This window comes from Lepisosteus oculatus, chromosome 21 (assembly GCF_040954835.1).
Source record: "Lepisosteus oculatus isolate fLepOcu1 chromosome 21, fLepOcu1.hap2, whole genome shotgun sequence".
Classification (NCBI taxonomy): domain Eukaryota; kingdom Metazoa; phylum Chordata; class Actinopteri; order Semionotiformes; family Lepisosteidae; genus Lepisosteus; species Lepisosteus oculatus.
Window position 1 is genome coordinate 9,538,598 of NC_090716.1, and position 21,238 is coordinate 9,559,835.

At 39.7% G+C, this 21,238-nt stretch overlaps 1 protein-coding gene across 1 annotated transcript in view; it reads right to left on the reverse strand.

Moving 5' to 3' along the window:
- The window catches only part of swap70b (switching B cell complex subunit SWAP70b), a 33,186-nt gene continuing 11,948 nt past the window's right edge, over window positions 1–21,238 (reverse strand). Inside the window, exons 3-12 of the mRNA XM_006642494.3 lie at window positions 20,566–20,739; window positions 17,992–18,219; window positions 14,138–14,284; window positions 13,429–13,537; window positions 12,678–12,859; window positions 7,564–7,671; window positions 6,100–6,266; window positions 3,259–3,457; window positions 2,037–2,133; window positions 1–1,426 (exon numbers count right to left, since the gene is read on the reverse strand). Coding sequence (XP_006642557.1) covers window positions 1,308–1,426; window positions 2,037–2,133; window positions 3,259–3,457; window positions 6,100–6,266; window positions 7,564–7,671; window positions 12,678–12,859; window positions 13,429–13,537; window positions 14,138–14,284; window positions 17,992–18,219; window positions 20,566–20,739 — 1,530 coding nt within the window. The 3' untranslated portion in view covers window positions 1–1,307. The remainder of the gene's footprint in view (window positions 1,427–2,036; window positions 2,134–3,258; window positions 3,458–6,099; window positions 6,267–7,563; window positions 7,672–12,677; window positions 12,860–13,428; window positions 13,538–14,137; window positions 14,285–17,991; window positions 18,220–20,565; window positions 20,740–21,238) is intronic.

Below are 21,238 nucleotides of genomic sequence, written 5' to 3' on the forward strand. Positions count from 1 at the left end.
TATAGTCATTTCATTAACGTCTTTATTAAAGTACAGTTTCAGTTGTTTTTTTTAACCTACACTAAAACTTCCTAAATATTAAATACTGTTCAAGATGTTTGATAAACAGTAAACAAAATAGGAAGGAAGAATAACTTCAGGCTGAAATTGTACCTGAAGAAACTGTTAATAAAAATGACTTAATTAGGTCACATAACTACTGTAATTCACAGAACAGTAATCACTATGAAATTCCATGTTCCCATTTTAAGTGAAAACTGTTTAAATCTGAAAGTCAATGGATTCCATTGTTCTGGTATAAAAATTAATGATTTACTGCACATAACATGGAGCCTAAAAAAGTAGTTATTTCTAATTTGATAAAAAAATGGTAAAATAAATTTGTAGCAATGTCTTTTTTTTATCAAAACTTCAGTCTTTAGCTCTTTTTCATAGCCACGGAAATGCACACCGGTACATTCTTAAAACTCACACATTTATATTAAACAACTAACTTTTGTCTTCAATTTCAAAAAGTTTTTTTCAGGCTTTACATGGAAATGTTCAGTTAAAAATAAATACAAAAAGCTCTTTTTTTTTCAAATGTTCTCCCAGTGTCTTTTGGTTAATACATAGCATGAAAGTTTTAAAGTAAAACACTAATTTTCCTCAAAAGCAGTAACCATTATTAGAGAAATTATTGTTAATTATTGTTAAAAAACAGGCTTCATTATATAAAATATCCTAGAAAACATCTTCACAACAAAAGAACAAGATATTACTCTGTGTGATTGATTTTTTTAGCGAAGGTAATATAACTTCTGGGGTTTTATATCTAATACTACAGAAACAGCCAAAGATTTTTTGCAGGAAAAATTGTCATCTATTGTCAACAAAAACATGTTAATATTCTTTCATCCACACTTTTAGTAAATAAAAGATTTGAACTAATGCAGATTTACTCCACGTAAACAAAATAAAAAAAAACATTTGGATAATGCATGCAGTGTTTATCAAATTAAAACTGTACACTCAACAAAAAACTGGAATTCCAGGCAGACAGGTTCAACTGAAGTGATATCAAGTGCAGCAGAAAAAGTAACAGGCTACTCTAGCTGATCAGGTGCAGTTTTAGTTAAGAAACAGGAATGCTATTGAACATCACGTTCCCTTCAGATGGGACTGTAAGCTTGTTCTGCACTAGCAGCTGCAGGTGTGGTCAAGAATGTTCCAGAACCTTCTCCACATCTGTGCCAATGCCCAGGATGTCTGAGCACAGGGCTGATCAGCCCGAGATGTACGCTCTCCATGGGGTATGTCAGTCTGTTCTATTGGGCCTCAGTGGTTCTGTTCTTCTTCTCCTGCCAGCTTTTCTCTCTCAGGCTCAGCTCTGCCTCAGTGAAAGCAGCTGCTCCCCAGTTAGTGATCAGCTGCGGACCCTTGGATCCTGGAAATCGCATGTAAAAAAAATATATTAATAACCCTCTCGGAATGGAGGGATAAGTGCCTTGTCTGTAGCCTTGACCCAAGTTTGTAACCTTTTCTGGGGTTGAAGATTAGACCTTGCAAGTCTCTTTTAAGATTAAAACTGTTGTAAATGGTCTTTCTTTTTCCTGATTTTACAGAATTAGAAATGATCCTTATAATGTTTGCTAGATCACCAGTTTAACAACTTGAAGATCCATAGATAAAACACAAACATGTTTCCACTCTTTGCTGCCAGTAGAATGTATTCCAACTCTGACCAATAGATCTAAAATGATCCTAAACCAAGGGCACCTTGGTTTCTTGGCTTCTTGTTCTTTTCTTTCCATCTGAGCTGTTAAGCCCAAAGGTTTCAGATTGAACAGGCTCTTTCACCAAAAGGTCTGAAGGACTTACCATAAGCTACCCATAAACAATAAATACAAAAAGGTTGAAGGTTGAAGATGATATATTGGCTTCTTACAAGAAAAATCTGGAAAGATCATAAGCCCCCTTTAGCTACCATCATTTCAGCAAGATGGTGTGAATGGCCTCCTCTCATTTGTGACTTGCATTCTTATAGATTACACTACCTGGCTGAATTAAGCGGATCAGGCCTTCATGTTGAGCTACTTTGTCCTTCCAGCTCCTGGTCTTATTTGCTGCCTTCTCCAGTTTCTTCATCACCTCCTGTCACACAGAGAACTCAAGGGATGAGCAAGGTGGCAGGCACTCTGATGTGAAACCACAGTCCCCCGATACTCCCAATTACAACCAGAATCCACCGTCCACTACAATCTAAACCACTATGTCAGTGGGAATACTCTTGCTTCTTTAAAAAAAGCACATCCATTATATTTTGTTAGGTTTTATTTAAACTGTCCCCTATACATTCAATGGAATAATAATAAAGTTAAACTAGTTTGTAAGGTATAATCAGAGGCCAGTATATGGCAGCACCACATAAGTCCCCCAGCAGGTGGTGCTGCATAACAACATTTCACAAAGCAGAACCAAACATGACTAAAATCCTCCCAGAGGAAAAGAGAAAAAAAGCTAGCAATCACTCAGCTGAATTACATAAGCCTGACTTCTTTATGTACAAGCTTAAAGAGTATAATTTAAAATTTTCAGTGCAAAATGACTTTTTTTTAGAAATTACTTTCAAAAGAGCTAACTCAAACTCAAGAGTGCTGCTGTTACAAAATCCTTAGCGTGGCAGTGAGTGGTTGTCAGTCTTAATAATGGGTCACAGAGCACAGGAATTTGAGGGTCAAAATGCCAGTTCATTCCAGACTCCTTCACAAAAATGTGTTCAGTTTTTCAAGGAGTGGCTATCCACTATGACACAATCCGGTCTTGCAGTCCCGGGGGGGCTGTGACTCAGCTTTTTTCCCCAAGATGTCCTCTTAGATCTTTCTTTCATAAGTGTATTACAACAGAAACTGAAAATAATTGCACAGACGGCGGATAGCCAGGAAAAAAGGGAAGCCAAGTTAAGTTATCCTTTCACTTAACTGAAGTCTAAGGAAACAGTAATATGGCGCTAACCAGTTCATAGTAAGCCTGTTTCTTTTTAAAAATCCCAGAAACCTTCATATGCTAGTATGTACCACATGTATAGTACTAAAAAAAGGGATTGATTGTCTACGTAATCCCACCAAAGGTTTTCAAATGCAGGGCAGGTTGTTAACCATAATAAAACTAAATCAGGTGGTTTATTAATACAGAAACAAGCAGTTGATTTCCATTTCCTCCTGAATGAACGTCGTCACACCCATGACTCCCCCTGGTGTGCCAGAGCTCCGCGCTCACCTCATACTGCTCCAGCGCTCCTCTGCGCTCGCTCTCCAGCTGTTCCAGCTGCTGCATGGCAGCTTCCAGAGCCTGCTCCTTGGCCAGGCGCTCGTTCTCCAGCTCCTGCTTCTCCGCCTCCGTCTGGGAGATGGCCCTCTGCTGCTGCAGGTGGATCTGCTCCAGCTCGGCGCGCTTCATGGCCTCCTCTTCCAGCAGCCTGCGGGGCAAGCACAGAAGCCAGGCTTTGGAGAGCCATGCTGGGGAAGACATCCTGCGAGAACATCCATACGTTCTGCCAGCACCTCCTCACAAACAATTGTATTCTATCCTCATTTGGGTCAAGAATGTATCAGCTTAAAGCTCAAGGATCTGGCTGTGTAAAATTATTTCATATGTGTAATCTCTTATAACCAGTGATATGACAGAGATACAGCATATGACAATATGCAGTTTCTTGTGCCTTTTAAGTACAGCAGGTTCACACTCCATTATGTGCTCTTGACCAAGGCTGCAATCCGGTGTAATAAAATTACTGTCCAGCTGAAGTGACTTCTCACAGGCGGTATTAGCAAAATGCTTCTTCAAACAGAAAATCATTCATTCACAGGTGCATGAAAATACTGAGGCATTCAGAGGACTTTCCCGCTATGACTGCAAGCAATTAATGTCCAAAATAACAAACATTTGCTAAATCTTAATATATTGCTAACCTAGCATATTCAAAATAAATTACAGCCCCCCTGGTCAAGTATTAACAAAAAATCATTTTAACATTTTACAACATATAATTTACATAAAATATATATTCAAAAGGGCAAAATTACATTTGCTGTGTGTGTATATACACATCTGTGATTACATTATAATCTTGATTGTATTCTGAATCAGATTGCCTATGACAATACATATCTGATCTCGTTGGCTATTAAATGTTTTTGCCCTTGACCTATTGAACTTCCCTGTGGACAAACACTTTGAAAAGCTGTCGAAATAAAATTTCAAGCAAGGGAACGCTGGACATGTGTAAACCAGGGTGGGCCTCAATAACAGACTGGTGAGGAGGAAAGTGACTGCGTGGGTGAGTTGGCATCTATATTATAGAAAATGTCTGGACTCCATGTCTTTGTGGGGACAAGATACAGTATAGGGACATCCTCCTCACCAAGTTAATAACTTATTGGATCCATTTATTTCCAGCCTTATTTTACAAAATGAACTGTATTTTCTGGCAAATGTCAAAAGCCAGAAACCTGTTTGGGGTCATTTTCCACTCTGTGTGGAAAATGCATTGCAATGGAGTATAGAGTAGTAAATTAAAACAGGTTGAGAGGCAATGGGAAGTCCCCACAGATACAGGAATCCAAATGTGTCTGTGTGTTTGGCTGTGTGTGTCACAGTGCATCCTGTTTCTGCAAGTCTCCTGTGTGCCGCATCTCTCTGCTACAGCAGAAACAGGACCACCCAGTAGCTACTGGTACAGTATCTCTAATGTATACATATCATATTGGTTTCTCTGTCTACACTTTCACACGGAAATGTCTGCACCTGCACATCACATCAGATCTTGGTTGTTCTGCACACCCTTATGTAATCCTTTGCTTCCGTAGTGTTGTGATCATGCTAGCCTTGATGACCTTTGCTGTGAAACCTTTAAAAAAAAAAATGTAGCTTTCAGCTACACGTTAGTTCTGCTCCTGTTTTACCAACATGACAAAAGAGGAGCTGAGGCTCTGAAAGGTGTGAATAGAGGGTTAACAAGTTAAACTGGCCTCTGTCAGGGGGAGCACTTGCTCTAGATTAGCCTTTCACAATATTAAAGCCACCGATCTGATGGCAATAACTGTTTTCACTCTATTAATCTGCCCTGCTTCAGAGACATGCAATTAACCTACAGCACCCTACTGCAGAGCTTGGTTATTGTCACATTTATATTATTAAATGTTTCTATAAATGTAGTTTATATAAAGTTTATAAATGGCATTTGCAACCCCAATCTAAAGTGTTACTGAAATATCAGCTGTACAAATGTATCACAATGTATCCCTGGCATCCTGAAAAAAACATCTGGATGAGATACTTTGAATCTTGATCCTTTTTCTCATAAAGCGATGAAGAACCACATGGCTGCCTCTCCTTTGTCACCTTTTCTTGCGTTCTTATTGTAACTGTGTACAAGTGAATATCCTGCTATCGAAAACGCCATTAACCCCTACCAAGTATACAAACTCAAAGGCTGACCTGCAGCTTTTTGTCTCCGACAATACTTCGCATTAATTGCGAATTAAATGTAATGCAGAAATAAGAAAGTCTTTAAATTAAGTTCATAGAAGTTGTACCACTCACTCACTCAAAATGAAAGTTTAATGCTCTTATGCGTCAGTGTTTTCCATGTGTGTATGATATGTAATTAAAAAATGGTTGACACAGAGATGAGGGGTGTCGATACTGCGAGTATACCATTCTCATGGAAAGCAAAATAAATCTAAGAAATATTATATGGACATTAAGACACAGTGCCACCGGACAAGTCTTTACACATCATGCTTGTCCCCTTTCTACTTTAATAGCTCAGATTTTTATTTGCAGCTCACTGCCGCACAGGCACGTTAGCGCTCTGGTGCAAAAACAACCCAGCGCTACAACTCAGGACTCTCGATTAACGCCATGCCTGCTGCGTTCTTCATTACACAAAGGCTGGGGATGAAAGTGCAGTCAGAGGCGTTTCGAGGTTCCCTCCTCGTGGCGGACGCCTCGACTGTACGTGGCGTTTCAGCAGCCCTCTCTCTGGGTGGGCGGGTGTGTGTGTGCGCGCGTGTGCGTTCGGTGCCCGGCTGCGTGTCCCCCCGCTGTGCTGCTGACCTGGCCTGCAGCTTCCGGACGGCCTCTTCGTCCTGCCGGGCCTGCCTCTCGTCCTCCAGGGCCTCCTCCAGCCGCCGGTACATGTCCTCCAGCTCGTGCACCCGCTGCAGGTACTGCTCCACCTCTGAGGACTTCTGAGCCACCTCCTCCTCCATCTGCTGCCTGACCTGGCAACGGCACCCACACACACACGCTACTCACTGGCACACAGGCTGCCTGCTGGCGATTCTCCTCTACGATGAATGACACTGTCCAACGTGGACAACCCCCTTCTAAATGCTGATCCACATTTCTGCTACCTGAGGAAGACTTACATATTATAAAATGGGGAATATATATATATAAATGCAGAGGACTAAAGGCATTTAGAAATACAATTTACAGGCAACATCACACCATTCAATTCCCTCATGTAAAAGGAAGAAGTGCTCAAACCAGTTCTGGGGTAAATGGTACAGCATACCACTGTACATCATGTTTGACATGTGCAAGATAAAACTATACTGGAAAAACAGCTCTGATACAAGCTAAGTTCCTTTTTGAATGAGATGCAACGAATCACATTCCTAACACAGGGCAGTTCTGTTTATTTTCAGTACATAGAGAAGGTTCCTGACTTTGACAAGTGTGTGCAAACTTGCATGGTCTTGCTACATTATTACTACATTGCAATAAGGAATTAATCTCAATTAAGATTAAAATAAAGAATACTGGTGATGGTGGTCACGGACCTTAATACCAGGGATCTTAAATAACTCAGGATTCAGTATAGATGTACAAATTGTAACAAAAGATTCAGTTTTGTAGTTCACTGTTCAGTAGACACACCAGTGCCCAAATCATGTGGTAGATTAAATCAAACTGTTTCTTTTCCAAGAATTATAATAGCAGAAGTAGGTATCTCAAAAGTCCCTCCCCTGCTTCCTAAAAATACATTGAATTAAAAAAAAAGAGAACAAACAATTCTATTTGCTTTTCACCTTCCACTTCAGGAAAACCTTCTGTTGAAATTGAGATTTCTTTGCTAGTGTGTTAATGAAGTTGGTGCGTAAACAGCATTAGTCCGTGAAGGTTCCACAGGTCAACAATGAAAACAGATTAAACAAACAGAATTGTGAAGACATACGTGTTGAATTTTGCACATTCCCATAACCTGTTCCCTGCAGGTTTTTTCCCGTGTAGAAGTTCGTCAAGAACTTATCTTTTCTGAGTTTACTGAAATGATGTTTTCCTTATTTATTAATTGTGACTTCTAGGAGCAGCAATTCAAAACTGGTTATATGAAGCAAATGCAAAAAAAAAAAAGAACAAGTTACAGCTCAACAGTCTAAACTAACATCTTTTGGAAGATGCAACGCAAAAATTATTGGGTTGAGTCTGGAGCTCTGACTGCGACTCAGGGATTCCTGTGGTGACGGAGCTGCCCTACGAGGAAGAAAGGAAAGTGCCCGGCTAGGCAGTTACCATTTTTTCCCTTTCCAGGTCCATCCGGTAGCGGTCCTGCAGTTCCCTCTGCGTCTGAAGCCGTCTCCTCTCCTCTTCGGCAGCGTCGGCTGCTGCTTCCGCCAGTTTCTATGCGCGTCCGGGGAGGAAAGAGCACGTTAACCAAGAGCTGCCAGGCCGCCGCCACTCCTGGAGAAAAACCGCTCTCTCACGTCTTCTCACACAGACCAAGCAGGCCTGCGTTCACAGACAGTTCGCCCTTGCGCCGAGACAGAAAAACTCTTCTGTTGATAAAGCTGGCCGAGAGCTTTACACTTCCAACAAAGCTGCTCAAGAGGCCAAGTTCAGGGGTCTCATAACCTTTACAAAACAAAATGTCAGAAACCTTACCCCTCATGATACATTCAGGATTAGCTTGATTAATGTATTCCCGGCCAACGCATCGCCAAGCGCTTTAGGGGCGGTGCAGTGACCCTGTGGCTAAAGATCTGCACCTGTGGCTGGAAGGTTGCCGGTTCGTATCCCGCGGCCGGCAGGGGAATCCTACTCTGTTGGGCCCCTGAGCAAGGCCCTTAACCCCAGCTGCTCCAGGAGCGCTGTATAAATGGCTGACCCTGCGCTCTGACCCCCAGCTTCTCTCCCTGTCTGTGTGTCTCATGGAGAGCAAGCTGGGGTATGGGAAAAATACAAATTCCTAATCAAATTGTATATGGCCAATAAAGCGAAAAAGTATTTGTCAAACTTTACATTCTGACATAGCTTATGATGAATGTTATATTATTTAAAAGGGGAAACACGATGTTTTCCTGCAGACACACACCTTGTTTTTTTCAATGCAAAGACAGTTTATGATGTTTTTATCTGTGTCTTTATTGAGCAGCAGAAGGTACTGTACAAAAGCAGCTTTTACCTCATGCAATACATTCCCTGCTTATTTTGGAAAAGAAAAATGAAAAGATTTAAAGTCGGAATCACAAAAGTGTGGCTGTTCTGTAGCTAGTCTTTGATGAATGTGGCTCAAAGTGATATCTGTTCTAAATAAAAATATTCTTTATAGAAATTGCATCTATACCTGGAGGCTTCATAGACCAATTACAAATAACTGTTTTTGAAGTTTATTTCCCATTAGTCTTTACACACACTACATAGTAATGCAATGCTTTCATAAAAGCGCTCTTGTGGAGCAATGTTTGCCAGACAAGAGATGAAGAACAGGAACTGAAAGTACAGCAATAAATGCCTGATATAACATTGCAACAAGATGGCTACAACAGAGGCCCTGTTAACTCAGAGGAAACCCACCTGCATAAACTTCCTTTGTCACAGATGGCCCATTATTTTCTTTTTCTCATGTTTGAAAAACTTACCAAGGACTACCCAAAAATGTATGACCATAGTGTCATTCTCAATTGACAGTTTCTAAAGTATACAAAGGGTGCCTTCGCACATTCACGCTAAAACTCCCCCCAACTCAATTGAAGTGTGAGGACTTTGTGATGCAGGTATTTTGTCAGTGCTGTTGAGAATTGTAGCGGGTTACTGTTTTATTATGTATTATTATAAAAATAAACTTTAAAAAGCAGCTGCTGTTACTCTGATACACAATATTTATAAATCACCCATGCAGCACTTTTCAAGGACATGTTAAAGTAAACAAATCCTGTTTCCCAGTGCAAATGTGCCAATAACCTACAGCAAGTCCTGAACACTACCCAGCTCCAAATCTTTCGTGGCTTTCTAAAACTTCTGTCGGTGCCCGATTCAATTTCTGTTGTTCAATGTATTGTACAGAACAGAAAATATTTTCAAATGCACATATTAAAACCAGAATGACTATGAATGATTGTGTCACTGTTCAGCTGTCCACAGTGCTGTGTATTTAACCTCTCCAGCCTTCTGTACCACAGGGGTAAATGCAAGCCTCTTGATTTCCAATACATGAAGAAAGAGACTCTCATTCATGGAGGAACTGAAACCTACGTGAAAAAGTACATTTTCTCCAACAACCAACCAAACCACTACAGCTGTGTCCATCCCTTGCAACTTTAATAAACACCCATAGATCACAATGCATTACTATCACTGAAAAGCACTGGCCCAGTTTAAAATAAGCCCACAAAAAATATATAAAAAGAACCTCTTATTAGAACCTCTTATTACTATACTTGCCTACTATATAATGCTGAAACTGTATAAAAATTTCTAAGCTGCCACAGCAGAATCAACAGAAACATTGATCATATTGCTCTTTCCACTAATTACATCATTACAGGTGTGTGCCGTTCCCCAACCTCCAGACAATAAAGAGCTGCAAGAGGTAGTTTTTCTGCTAAGTGGTTTCAAAACTCAGAGCTTTCAATATATCCAGGAAAGTGCAACAAAGTAAGTCAGTCTGACACAAGAGGTCTCTTTTATCATGAAAAATACACAATTTATGAAGGCTTTATAAAATACAAGGTTATTATGCTATCAAAATGCTGAAATTACATTATAAAGCTAAAGACAAGGAGAATGTTTTAACCCTTTGTGTTTACATTACTTGGTGTGAAAGAGTGCATATTTTTTCATTAGACACCAAATGTTGCAATACAGAAACATGACATCAGACTGACAGCAACATGAGTCCTTCCTCAGTGTCCAAAAGTCACCTAACAAGTTGGTTAAAAAACAAAGAAAATCAGGTAATTTAGCAAGACCGGACTTCTATAGTCAGGAACAGGAAACATGGTAGAAGACTTGGCTTTATTCTTGACAACAGAGAGCACTGAAAGACTGAAAAAAGGTGTCCTGTATGTAAGTGTTCTCTCTTATCACAGAAAGCAACATTTGCATCTCCATGAACCAGAGTAGATCCGAGCCTTGATATCTGACATGTTCTATGGGAAATACAGTTCAATGAGAACTTTTAAATGTGACCTTTAAAGATAATCTGTACCAGCCGGTATTTAAAACTGGCAATAGATTTTGAATTTGAATGTACTCAAGACAAAAACTGAATATAAAAGGAATTTTGCTATTTCCTGTTTGTGATTCTTAATACCTTAAAGTTCATCCCTTTCAAACTATTTCAGAGTGACTCATGCAACATACAATTGGTTCAATGCATCAGAACACTGATAACAGATATCAGCCAAGAGAAAGTTTTTGTCAGAAAATGTGGAACAAACGCTAATTTATTTGATAAATACGCCACCCATTCAATTCAGTAGAACTCAACAGGTGAGTAAATGACTACTGGCTATTGGATTAGCAAGTCTCACTTTAACAGGGATGAAGACAATCCTGAAACCAACTGAACAGTGTTTGCAAGACCATTTTTATTATCAAAGAGACTTTTCTGCCATACAAATTAATATCAGATTACTAGGATTAAATATTTTCAAATCCGTGTGAATAAAAAATAAATTTCCACAGAAAAGATTAGAATTTTGGATGTAAAAAAATACCTATAGAAAACTGCCTTCTTATGTAGGGTAGCAATAGTCAACTTTTAAACCTTCTTACAATGAGGATGGCCTTTGGGGGTTTGTTATCTGTTATCATTCACATTGGTAAGAGATTATTTATAATCTATTGCTATTGTTTTATCATTTTCAGACAAATACTGTACTACAAATAGGTAACTATCCTTCATTTTGCAGAAACTTCACTGCCACAATAGAGCTGTATCTCTATCATACATTCAAGAGCTTTACTGGCAGTTTAACAGACCTTGATCAGCACTCATTTTGAACTGCCTAATGTGCTGTAAAACAAATGAGTGTGCAGCTAATCTTGATCTGCGAAACCAGCCCTTAATGCCTTGGTTGGGCACAGCACACTGCACACTGCTTATTCCTGGTAAAGGTTGTAGCACAGGACAGGCAGGACTGTACCGTGGAAAAGACACCAGTCCATCATAGAGCACAATTTACAGACACCAAAAAACCTAGCAAGCAGGCCTCAACACCCAGCAAAAATCCCCACGAATGTCCACCTGGTTTACATACTACACAGATATGTATATGGACTACATTGTTACACTCCCAAGAAAAAAAGCAGTGTGAAACTGGGCAGCCATATTTCCTGGTAAGGTAAGGAAAATGCATCACAATGCCATCGTTCCTGTCGAGCCCCTCTATGTCTAAGGGGTGTCTGTTCAACACATGAAGGAAGGGTCTTTGCAAATGAGGGATTGCATAAAAAACCAGGGGAAAACATCTGCGGACTGATTAACTGGTTCTGACCCACATTCGGTCAAAATGTAACCCATGGGAACTCAGCTACCACTAGATGGTAGCTTTCTAGTTTTACAGAAGCTCTGTTAGCACCTGGTGGAACTATACCATGATGCGCAGGGGCTTGAAATTTCATATCAGTGGCTGGTTCAAAGTCTGGTTTTATCTGGGTCTCAGCTATCTACGCCATAAAGACACGTCGCTTCCTTCATGTAACTTGTGTAAATCAGGATAAGTATGGCCAGCAAAAAAATAATTTAAAAGAATGAACATAGGCAGACATTTTTGTAAAGAATGGTAGACAAATTTCTGTCAGGTTCCAGAAGAGGATAGGGTCTCCTTTTGAACAAAAGGTTAAAGACCCTGTGAACCAAAAGCACAACCCGCATCCTAATGACGTTAGCATTCCATTAACAAACATGTGTGATGCAAATGAACATTTCTACCTTATTACATGACCTGTTCATTAGCCTGTGAAAACCTATACAGTAGAAAATGACATAGCACTTCAGATATACTCTCTTTTTTTGTTCAGAGCCATGGGGCACAGATTTCTTTGTGTATTGCAAACTGCTGTCAGCACCGGACATGCTTAAAGTTTTCCCTAAAAGGTCGTTTGACCCCAGAAAGGGCTTTACGGTGAACTGTGTCTTATCCCATAGATGTACACAGTGTTCATTTTACAGGATATAAGGTGGAATACTGTGGACTGAGGGGGGGCATTTATTTTATGTCTGGAAAATGCACTCCCATATGTGTGAAACATTTGCCAAACTCTGTTCACCACTCAGCCCTTCTTGGCCATTCCAAATAAGAAAGGCTGATTATACAACAATATAAATACTGCCACAGATGCCACAAAACGTCGAATGGCTGTGTCCTGTGGAGAGCCTGACACAAGACAGTGGCTGCATGTACCTTCCTCATGGTCTCCAGCTCCCTCTGCTTGTTCTCGTTAGCGGTCTGCAGATCCTTCATCCTCTGCTCCAGCTCCTCCTGCTCCGCCAGCAGTTTCTGCCTCAGTTCCTTCCGTTTCTGCCGGGCTTCCTTGTGCGGGGCCGGTAGGCCCAGCTTCAGCAGGCTGATGCAGGTCTGAATGGCTGGGAGGGAAACCGAGAGGACGTCAGGGCACAGCGACCCACTCCATGACTCACAGCAGCCCCCTCGACCACCCCGCCTCCTCCCCTGCCCTAAAAGTGCCCCAGACAGAACGGTGGGACAGCTCGACACATCTTTTCGCTGCACAGGCATGACAAGTCTGCCTTGTTGCCTGGATCGTGATGGACAGTTCATTCACCACATAAAAATAAAACAGTAACATTTTTTGAGCCATGGCTGTGAGGTCAATAGCTTGGCTCAGTAGTTGCACACATGCTATTCCTGTGACTCATTTATATATCCTGATACATCGTGTTAATTCTTCAAGAGCTTAGAGACCTTCCTACATTTATCTTAACACCAGCAGCCTGACAGCAACGATCTCCCTTTATAACAACTGTCACATGCCTATTCCAGACTTCGCGTGATACGGATATAACAGAATGATTTATGACATGCTGCTTCGCACTGCAACAGAAATACTACAGAATATTTAGTCAAGCCCAGGAAATGTGGCTCAATGTTAAAGATAAATGTTCAAGCTTCTATTACAAAATGTCCTGTTTCCTACCTTGAATCCATTCCTGCTTCTTCTTTTTATCAGATGCACTGATCTCAAAACTTTTGTCAGTGCATTTTATAATAAAGAGGCATTTCTTTCCCTCCTTGTCCGGTAATGACTGCAACAAGAAAATTATTGTATGTTTATTTACACCAGATTTCCTTTGGCTTAGGCCAATAAGGAATGAACAATGGTTAAAGGAAGCTGATGAACAAAGGGTGGGCAAGAATTTCAAAAACTCTGTTGATTAAGGATTGCTTATTATGAAGAAATGTAAGGGTATTACACAATGAGTAAGACCACTCCTACTTCAAATGTGCCCCAACTTCCCATAATTTATGGTCTTGTGGGAAAGAAAAGAGACCAAAGCGATTCTTAGAATACAAAAGCTGATTACTGTTTCTGATGCAATTCCTTGTGCTGAGCAAAAATATATCTCTGTTGAAGTATACCGCAGGGATGTAGTGATGTTTTTTTGTGTAAGATTCTGTGAATTAGTAAAATCACAAAGTACAGATTTGGAAGGGGAGGTCAAGAACAACAAATCCCCCAGATCGATTCCAGTCTTAATATCTCACCTGAAATCACTGAATGTTCATTAATACAGAATTTTTATATCTAGTTCTTTCGAGCTTTTTGAAGATCACTACAACTGGCCAGGCAGAAAAATGAAAAGATGGTTGTTGTTGCTCTTAGGAAAGACAAGTGAACCTCTGACCTCCACACAGCAGTTCCCATCCAGGGTAATATCCCCCTTCTTCTCCGTTAAATCTTCGCTCACGTAGTACGAAATAGCACTGGGGCGCAGCAGGAACCAGCGCTCTGTCCAGTTTTTCCGTTTGTGCCCTTTCTTCATCATGTAACCCTGCCGTGAAGAAAAAAAAAGTTTCTGGAAATATGCTCTCACCAGATTCCATCGACAGCCAATCAAAACTTCCTACTCAATGACATCCAATCCGTTGCCTATGTCAATAGATCAGCACAGGACCACTGGCAAGGTGGGGGGGATCAAAATCAATAACGATCATGTATTGGAGAGGAGAGGTGCAACTAAAAGCTGGTTTCTTCTCTGTACTGTTTCTTACATCCAAAAAATAAAATGTACTCATGTAACAGCTGCTGTCAGGTCTTGATCTGGCAGTTACAAATTGAATAATCAAGTTTGTAGCTGAGTAGGGTTAAGTCTGTACAGGTAGCTTGGCTAGCTAGAGTTTGTAAAGAGAGATTAAGATAAAAAATAGTTTTGCTACTTTAGAGATTTAGAGGGAAAACCAAACAACTAGCATTTTGCAAGCACGGAGAAGTGTCAACTGACCAGCTGTAGATTCCCAACTTGCCATAGAGTATATTACTGACAATTTCATACAGTGTCAGCTAGAACGAAAGTGCCCCACACCCAGGGGACAGGGGGTTTATCTGTGGAAGGCCACTAAAGAAAGGCTAGAGCAAGCCAAACGCATTAATGACTATATATATAGATATTAAACAGAAAAATACAGGAAGACATTCAACATGTTCTTCACGTCTGTGATTCGTGTAACACGTGAGTATCCCAAAAGAGACCTGACAGGTAAACTACAACTGTGAAAACTGCCCAAGAATCCAGTCACTCTATAAAAAACTCAAGACAATGGCGGTGGAGCAGCAGAAACCAAGAGAGCAACATGAGGCAGAGGAATGTGCAAATCCCACATTCAGGGGGAGATGCACCCTTATCAGAGCAGCAACACAGAGGAGCTGGTGGCATTTTGCTCTACTCCAGGACCTCAAAACTAACAACCAAGACTTGGAAGCTGAAGGCAGCAGCTCCCAGGACACCACCATTGTAGATACTGAAATTCAGACACCAGCCACCACGATGTCAGGCAGTGCCAGTGACAGCAAAAACACAAGAACACATGTGGTGGTTGAGAGAGACTCAAGAACAGTGCAAGTGAGTTATATAGAGAGGACCCCAAGTAAACAACATCACACTGTCCCCCAGGAGACAAGGTGGATAACATTGTCCAAGGAGTAAGCAAGAGTCTAGCACAGGCAGGAATGACCTTGTGGTTTATGTTCTGATGCGCGGTGAATCACAAACCAGAGGATGTAGTGGAAACCAGTGAGACAATGCATTTCAAACTGAGAACATGCTGCACAAAGTTGTGGGAGTCTAAGGCAAGTGACTCAGTCATGTTGTAGAAGCTGTTTTTTTTCAAGAAATATCTCATCTTGTCTAAATTAGATCCTCACACCAATTAGCTACTGCCTTCTAAAGTGGATTGATGAGCTGAATGACTTCCCCACATTTGTAACGGTTATTGTATTTTTAAATCATTAAAGAGGAAGCACTCACTGAAGGCTGTTCTGTAAAGCCTTTTTTCTTGTCTCCCATACAAAGGACCTTATTCATATTTCATTGTTCAGAGGTTAGCATTAAGGGATTGATTGAGAGGCACTATTTGAGTTTGTCTTGCCCCTCCTTCTGCAAAATAAGGTGTGGACTTTTAATTAATGCAGTAATTAGCTAGAATGTCCCAATAGTCAAAAGATATTGCATCACATCTTTATCACAAAAACAAAAATAATCAAGAGCACCTTCTAGTACGCAGTGAAATGTATGATTTTTCATCTTGAGAAAAAGCTGTGGTGAGTGGTAAAGTCCAGGAACGGTCTCTCCCTATTTGTTTCATCTAACATAGGAAACAAGTCCTGTAATTTTCTCTTTAGCCGTCTTATCTTACTACAGATTATTAGTACAGATTATTCTCCTTTGTGTTAACATTATGTACATCCAATGCATCAATACTACTATCCACCAAACAAGCATTTTATGCCACACTTTCACGGGAAGGTAATTTGTGAAAATCAACCACTAACGGAGCACCTCAAACCAAACTACATTAAATAGCATCTGCCAGGTGCTTTCTCAGTCTTGAACACTCTCGCTTGTCTAAATCTGAACTGGACATGTAAAGGGCAGAAAAATGCTGAGGGCGAGAGTCTGCAACCAACTGTGAAAGAATTATCCTGGGCCACTCTCTGGAAGTGCTTCTAACACATAGTTACTCTGCCCGCCAGATTTTCACAAAGTAGTTACTATTCCCATTATGTGAAAGTAAAGCAAGTTTTTGGAAAAGCAAACTGAAACAAGTGAGTTACTGAGCAGCTGCTCCAGGATAATAATTGACAGAAATATTAACATATCAGGTTCTTGAAACAAAATCACAGTATGTACATTTCACAGAGAAATAAAAACTATTTTTATTTTTTATGAAGAATAACCAATAGTGTCTGTGCTATGATTTACGCCAAAGAACAAATGACACTGAGCCAATCAAGATTTGTTCTTTCACTCCTCAATACGGGCCAAACGTAACCAGACCAAAGAGAAAATAATGAAGTCTGCAAATCATAAGAACCACCACATTAGTAACAGTTGTCTAATTTATACAGAGAGAATTGTGAGATTATGATGCACAACATGGACAGAATGATTCAGTTGCGTAACAACCCTGAAGTGAAGTCTAGCTGTGAATCTTTGATTATTCTGTCTGCAAATCTGCAGCTGGCAGTGTCTGGCACTGCGAACACGGGACCATTTCAACCCATCCTATTCAATCGTGGCCAAAGAAATTGAATGAAGAAGGTCTAAATGCATGCCATTCATCCAGTGTGCAGCCACAAAATCAACAGCATTGATCATACCGACATACCTCTGAAGACTTGACTGTTGCTGTGATATTCTAAATTTGACAGCGACTTCTGCTCATTAATGTTTTAAAGTGAAAGGAAGGCTACTTTTGGAGTGCAGATTTTTTGTAGAAAATGGAATTTTGAGTATTAATAAAACAGCCATATTAAAAATGAAATGGTACAGAATTCAGTGAACTGATACAGGAAAACATTTCTGTCTAGTTTTTTTTTTTCTTTGCATTCTTTTGAAATGTCCATATGCTATTAGCTGACAAGTCCTACATATCACTTGAAGGACAGCTATCACAGTTTCAATTTAATGTAACATCTCCCTGATCTTGTTAGGGGAGTATAAGTAAAGGACCTATAATTTTTCATCTTATGTTTATCATGTTAGCAACTGTGAATGACTACAAATCTGGCTTCCGTGCATCATAGTCAATAGTAACATCTCAGGCCATTATCATCGCAGTGACATCAATATTCCTCCTGAACAGTCTGAATGAACTGAACCTTCAGAAATTATTACGAGAGGACCTGTTCCAAGCTTTTCCAGCTTTCAACAGCATTACTGCTAAAAGACCGACTGGCACTTAAAAGAATATTTCTCAATCCTATGGGACTTTTTCTGGGGATAGAAATGTGTTGATGTCGAAGTGTGAACTGTACAGCTGTTCCTATGGATCCAGAAGTTAATCCATTTTAAGTCATGTAAAGAGAAATGAACAGCCCACTCTTCTAAAAACTAAGAAGCATATATGCTTCTTATATATATTCAACTTATATATATTCAATTATATATATATATTCAACTCTAATGCAACCCAAAAGCAATAGAAACATTGCTTCTAAGATAATGTTATCATTCTTGCCATGTAAAATCAAAAGACTCACTTGTTTGAGCACATCCATAATGAGCTCCTGGAAGACCTCAGTGATGCCCATGGAGAGGGTCTGCCTGTCCATTCCCTTACTGAATTGCCCTGTCCCAATCAGGTCGATCAGCTCCCAGGCCGTCAGGCACTGCTCCTTGCTGTTTAGCTGGGTCTTGTAGTCCTCAAACTTCTCCTCGATCCAACTCCCACCCATGGCATCCGTGAGCTTCCGTAGAAAGTACTCAATCTGTGTGAAGCAATGATGACAAAACACACACACACACACGTTCAAGCTTGGGAACTGTTTCAGGATCCATACTTGACTAGGCTAGAAGCTGTCTTGCCCATCTCTGCTGTCCCATTATGCACACAGCTACAGCAGGAAAGCTGCAGGTCCCAAGATCTGTCTCAAGAGCCTTTTTACTGCTAGGCTGCTAAAACCTGAACTGATTCACAGACAAATCCTGACATGCAGACTCAACCTCCTCTTGTCCCCTGTTACCAAATCCTCTTAGCCCACTCAGTGATGTTTGCACATGTAAATGCAATTAATAAAAATGAATAATTGATTGACAGATTAACTGTCCTACTGAGTAATCCCCAGGTACAGTTTATGTGGGGCAATATCTTAAAAATGGAACAGAACTACAATAGTACATGAGTATGATTAAACTCCAGGCTTGAATACAGTCTTAGGAAGGTACAAAGGAGGCTATATTAACATCTGATTTCAAAGAAGTGTTAGCAAGTGCTTCAGGAATATTTATTTTTAAATTACCATTGGTTTCTAATTAAAGGTCAGATTTCTAGATATGACTGATGTTTTTAGCTGTTGATCCCTGTGGTTGTAATGCAGAAATACAGGTCTATATATCCCCAGGGGTCACAAAACAGCAGGAAGAAGCAAACTTCCTGTTCTATTACTATTACTGAACAAAATAGCAGATTCCAGAGTGTCATTGTTGGAAACCAAAGAGCAGAACACAGGCAACGTTTAGACGTTTCTACTACATAAAAATTGTAACAAGGCTAACTGTTAAAATGTTTAAAAATAAAGCACATAGCAAATGAAAATAAATAACTCAAAACAAAACTTTTGGTACAACAGAAAGTGACTGCAGGAGCAAAATAAATACAAGCTTAATTTGTGTAGGTACTAAATTCAAAATTTCACTTCAAATTATTTCTTTCAGATATAATTTTCTTTTGAGATAAAATGAATCAACTATGCAGTGCAAACTGACAAACATTGGAGATGTTGGGTTTCAGAAACTCTGCTGCATCAGAAACAAGTATGTTTTTAAGTTGTATTTTTTTCTTGTCTGCTGCAAACTTTATGTCCCCTATTACTTGAAAGGCTCTGAGCAACTACTGTGTCCGCCATTTTGTCAACAAAAATGTCATGTGACCCATTGCATTCACAGTCCCAATCTTGTCTCCTAGCAACCTGAGTCACTTACCTCTTCTTCAGAAGACTGGGACAATGAAGGCTATTCCTGGGAGAGCCAACAAGGGGAGACCTTGTCCCTTTAAAATGGTTTTGTGTCAACACAGCTGACTGCTCTGTATCTCCCACCAGTTTATAACCCCTGCATGTTTTCCAGTTTTCAGCATTCATTCTACAATTTAGTAGGCCTATACCTGTTGTCATACTAAACCATACCAAGTTTCCTTCAGGTTTACAAAAGAATCTGATTAATGTCTTTATTTCATTATGAATCATGTTTGTCACCTGTCTCCTTGTTTTTCTAGTTGTAATGCATACTGCTGTATTGTCTAAAGCCTGAATAGTTTCAGATACAAGGAACAGTTACAAATTAACTATTTTGAGGAAGCTATTCATGAACTGGGCATCCCCCTGGAATTTCTTTACACTGACTAGAACAGTTCAGTTGCCCTTATGCGAGCAGAAGGAACAAAAATGAAAGATTAACGAGCAGATAAAGCACAGATAAAAATAGCAATACTTAATGAACATATGAGATTGTGAACAACAAAGCTGTGGAAGTGAAAATCAGATTCCAGTCAAAGGAGAACAAAATGGACTTTGTACAATGGCCTATCACCAGTAAAGAGTTTGTCATCTTTAAAACAGAATGCTGTAATCAATTGATACTTTAACATAATATAATCAGCAATAATTTTCATCTCTAGAATTTGACCCTTTATTAGAATTTATTTTAGGACAAAAACACTGCTGACATTTTTTAGATTTCACAAAGGTTTGGTAACTTTGTAAATTTACAGGAAATACACATAAACTATACAAAATAACACACACACACTTGGGGGTCTCCAATCCTAATACTGGAGGTCTCTAAAGCAGCAGCACCTGAAGAGCTGTGAAAAGCTGTTAAACTGGACCAATTAACCCAATAATGACCAAATTACCCAAGTCTGGGACCAATATTATGTATACATACCAAATAGAAAAAAACAAAGAACTGCTGTGCTTTTGGGACAATGAAGTATTTGATATTGAGTTAATCAAATATCCTGTAGGGAATGGCTCTCCTGTCGGTATTGTTCTCAGCTGTAGGTGGGTCTGTGGCTGAAAAAGGTCATTTAAGTATATACCTGCAAGAAATCTCACCTCTTCAGTGACAATAACCAGAGGGTACTTGTCTTCAGAGAGAAAGTTAAAGATGCACCAGATTTTGAAGGCATCCTCATCTGTGATAAGCAAGTAGTTTTTAATGAGGTTTTTTCTTGCGCACAGAGTCCAGCACATCTTGTTGAAATCCAAACGATCAAAATTGTCCTGGACCTAAAGAAAAGACAGAGGCATCCAAAATTCAAACAAAGAAAGCATACTAATTACTAATATTACTCAGTGTACTGGAAAGATGATCAAATCCCTGTGGCCTTCATTCTTCTTAAAAATGTATCCCTAGTCGTGATGTGGACTTAAATATTTTACTAAATACAAAAATTAAAAAAAACTTTGCTCTTTATCATTGTGGTATAACATTTACACACAGAACACACGTTTACAGTTTATACCAGCTATTCAAAATATAATGCAAATCAAAAACCTGCTGCTTTAATGGTTTAAAGAACTCTTCCATTGTAGGTTATTCTTAAAATCCAAATGGCAGGTAACAAGGTCACAATTTATTGCCCTTCTATTATATGTGAAAGCCATATAATTTCTGCCCAATGTGTATATGAAAAAAAAAACATAAAAAGGCTACTGCGTTTCGCTATTCACAAAATACAACCACTAAACCAAGTTACACTCAGCTAAAAAGGATTAAGGAGACGGA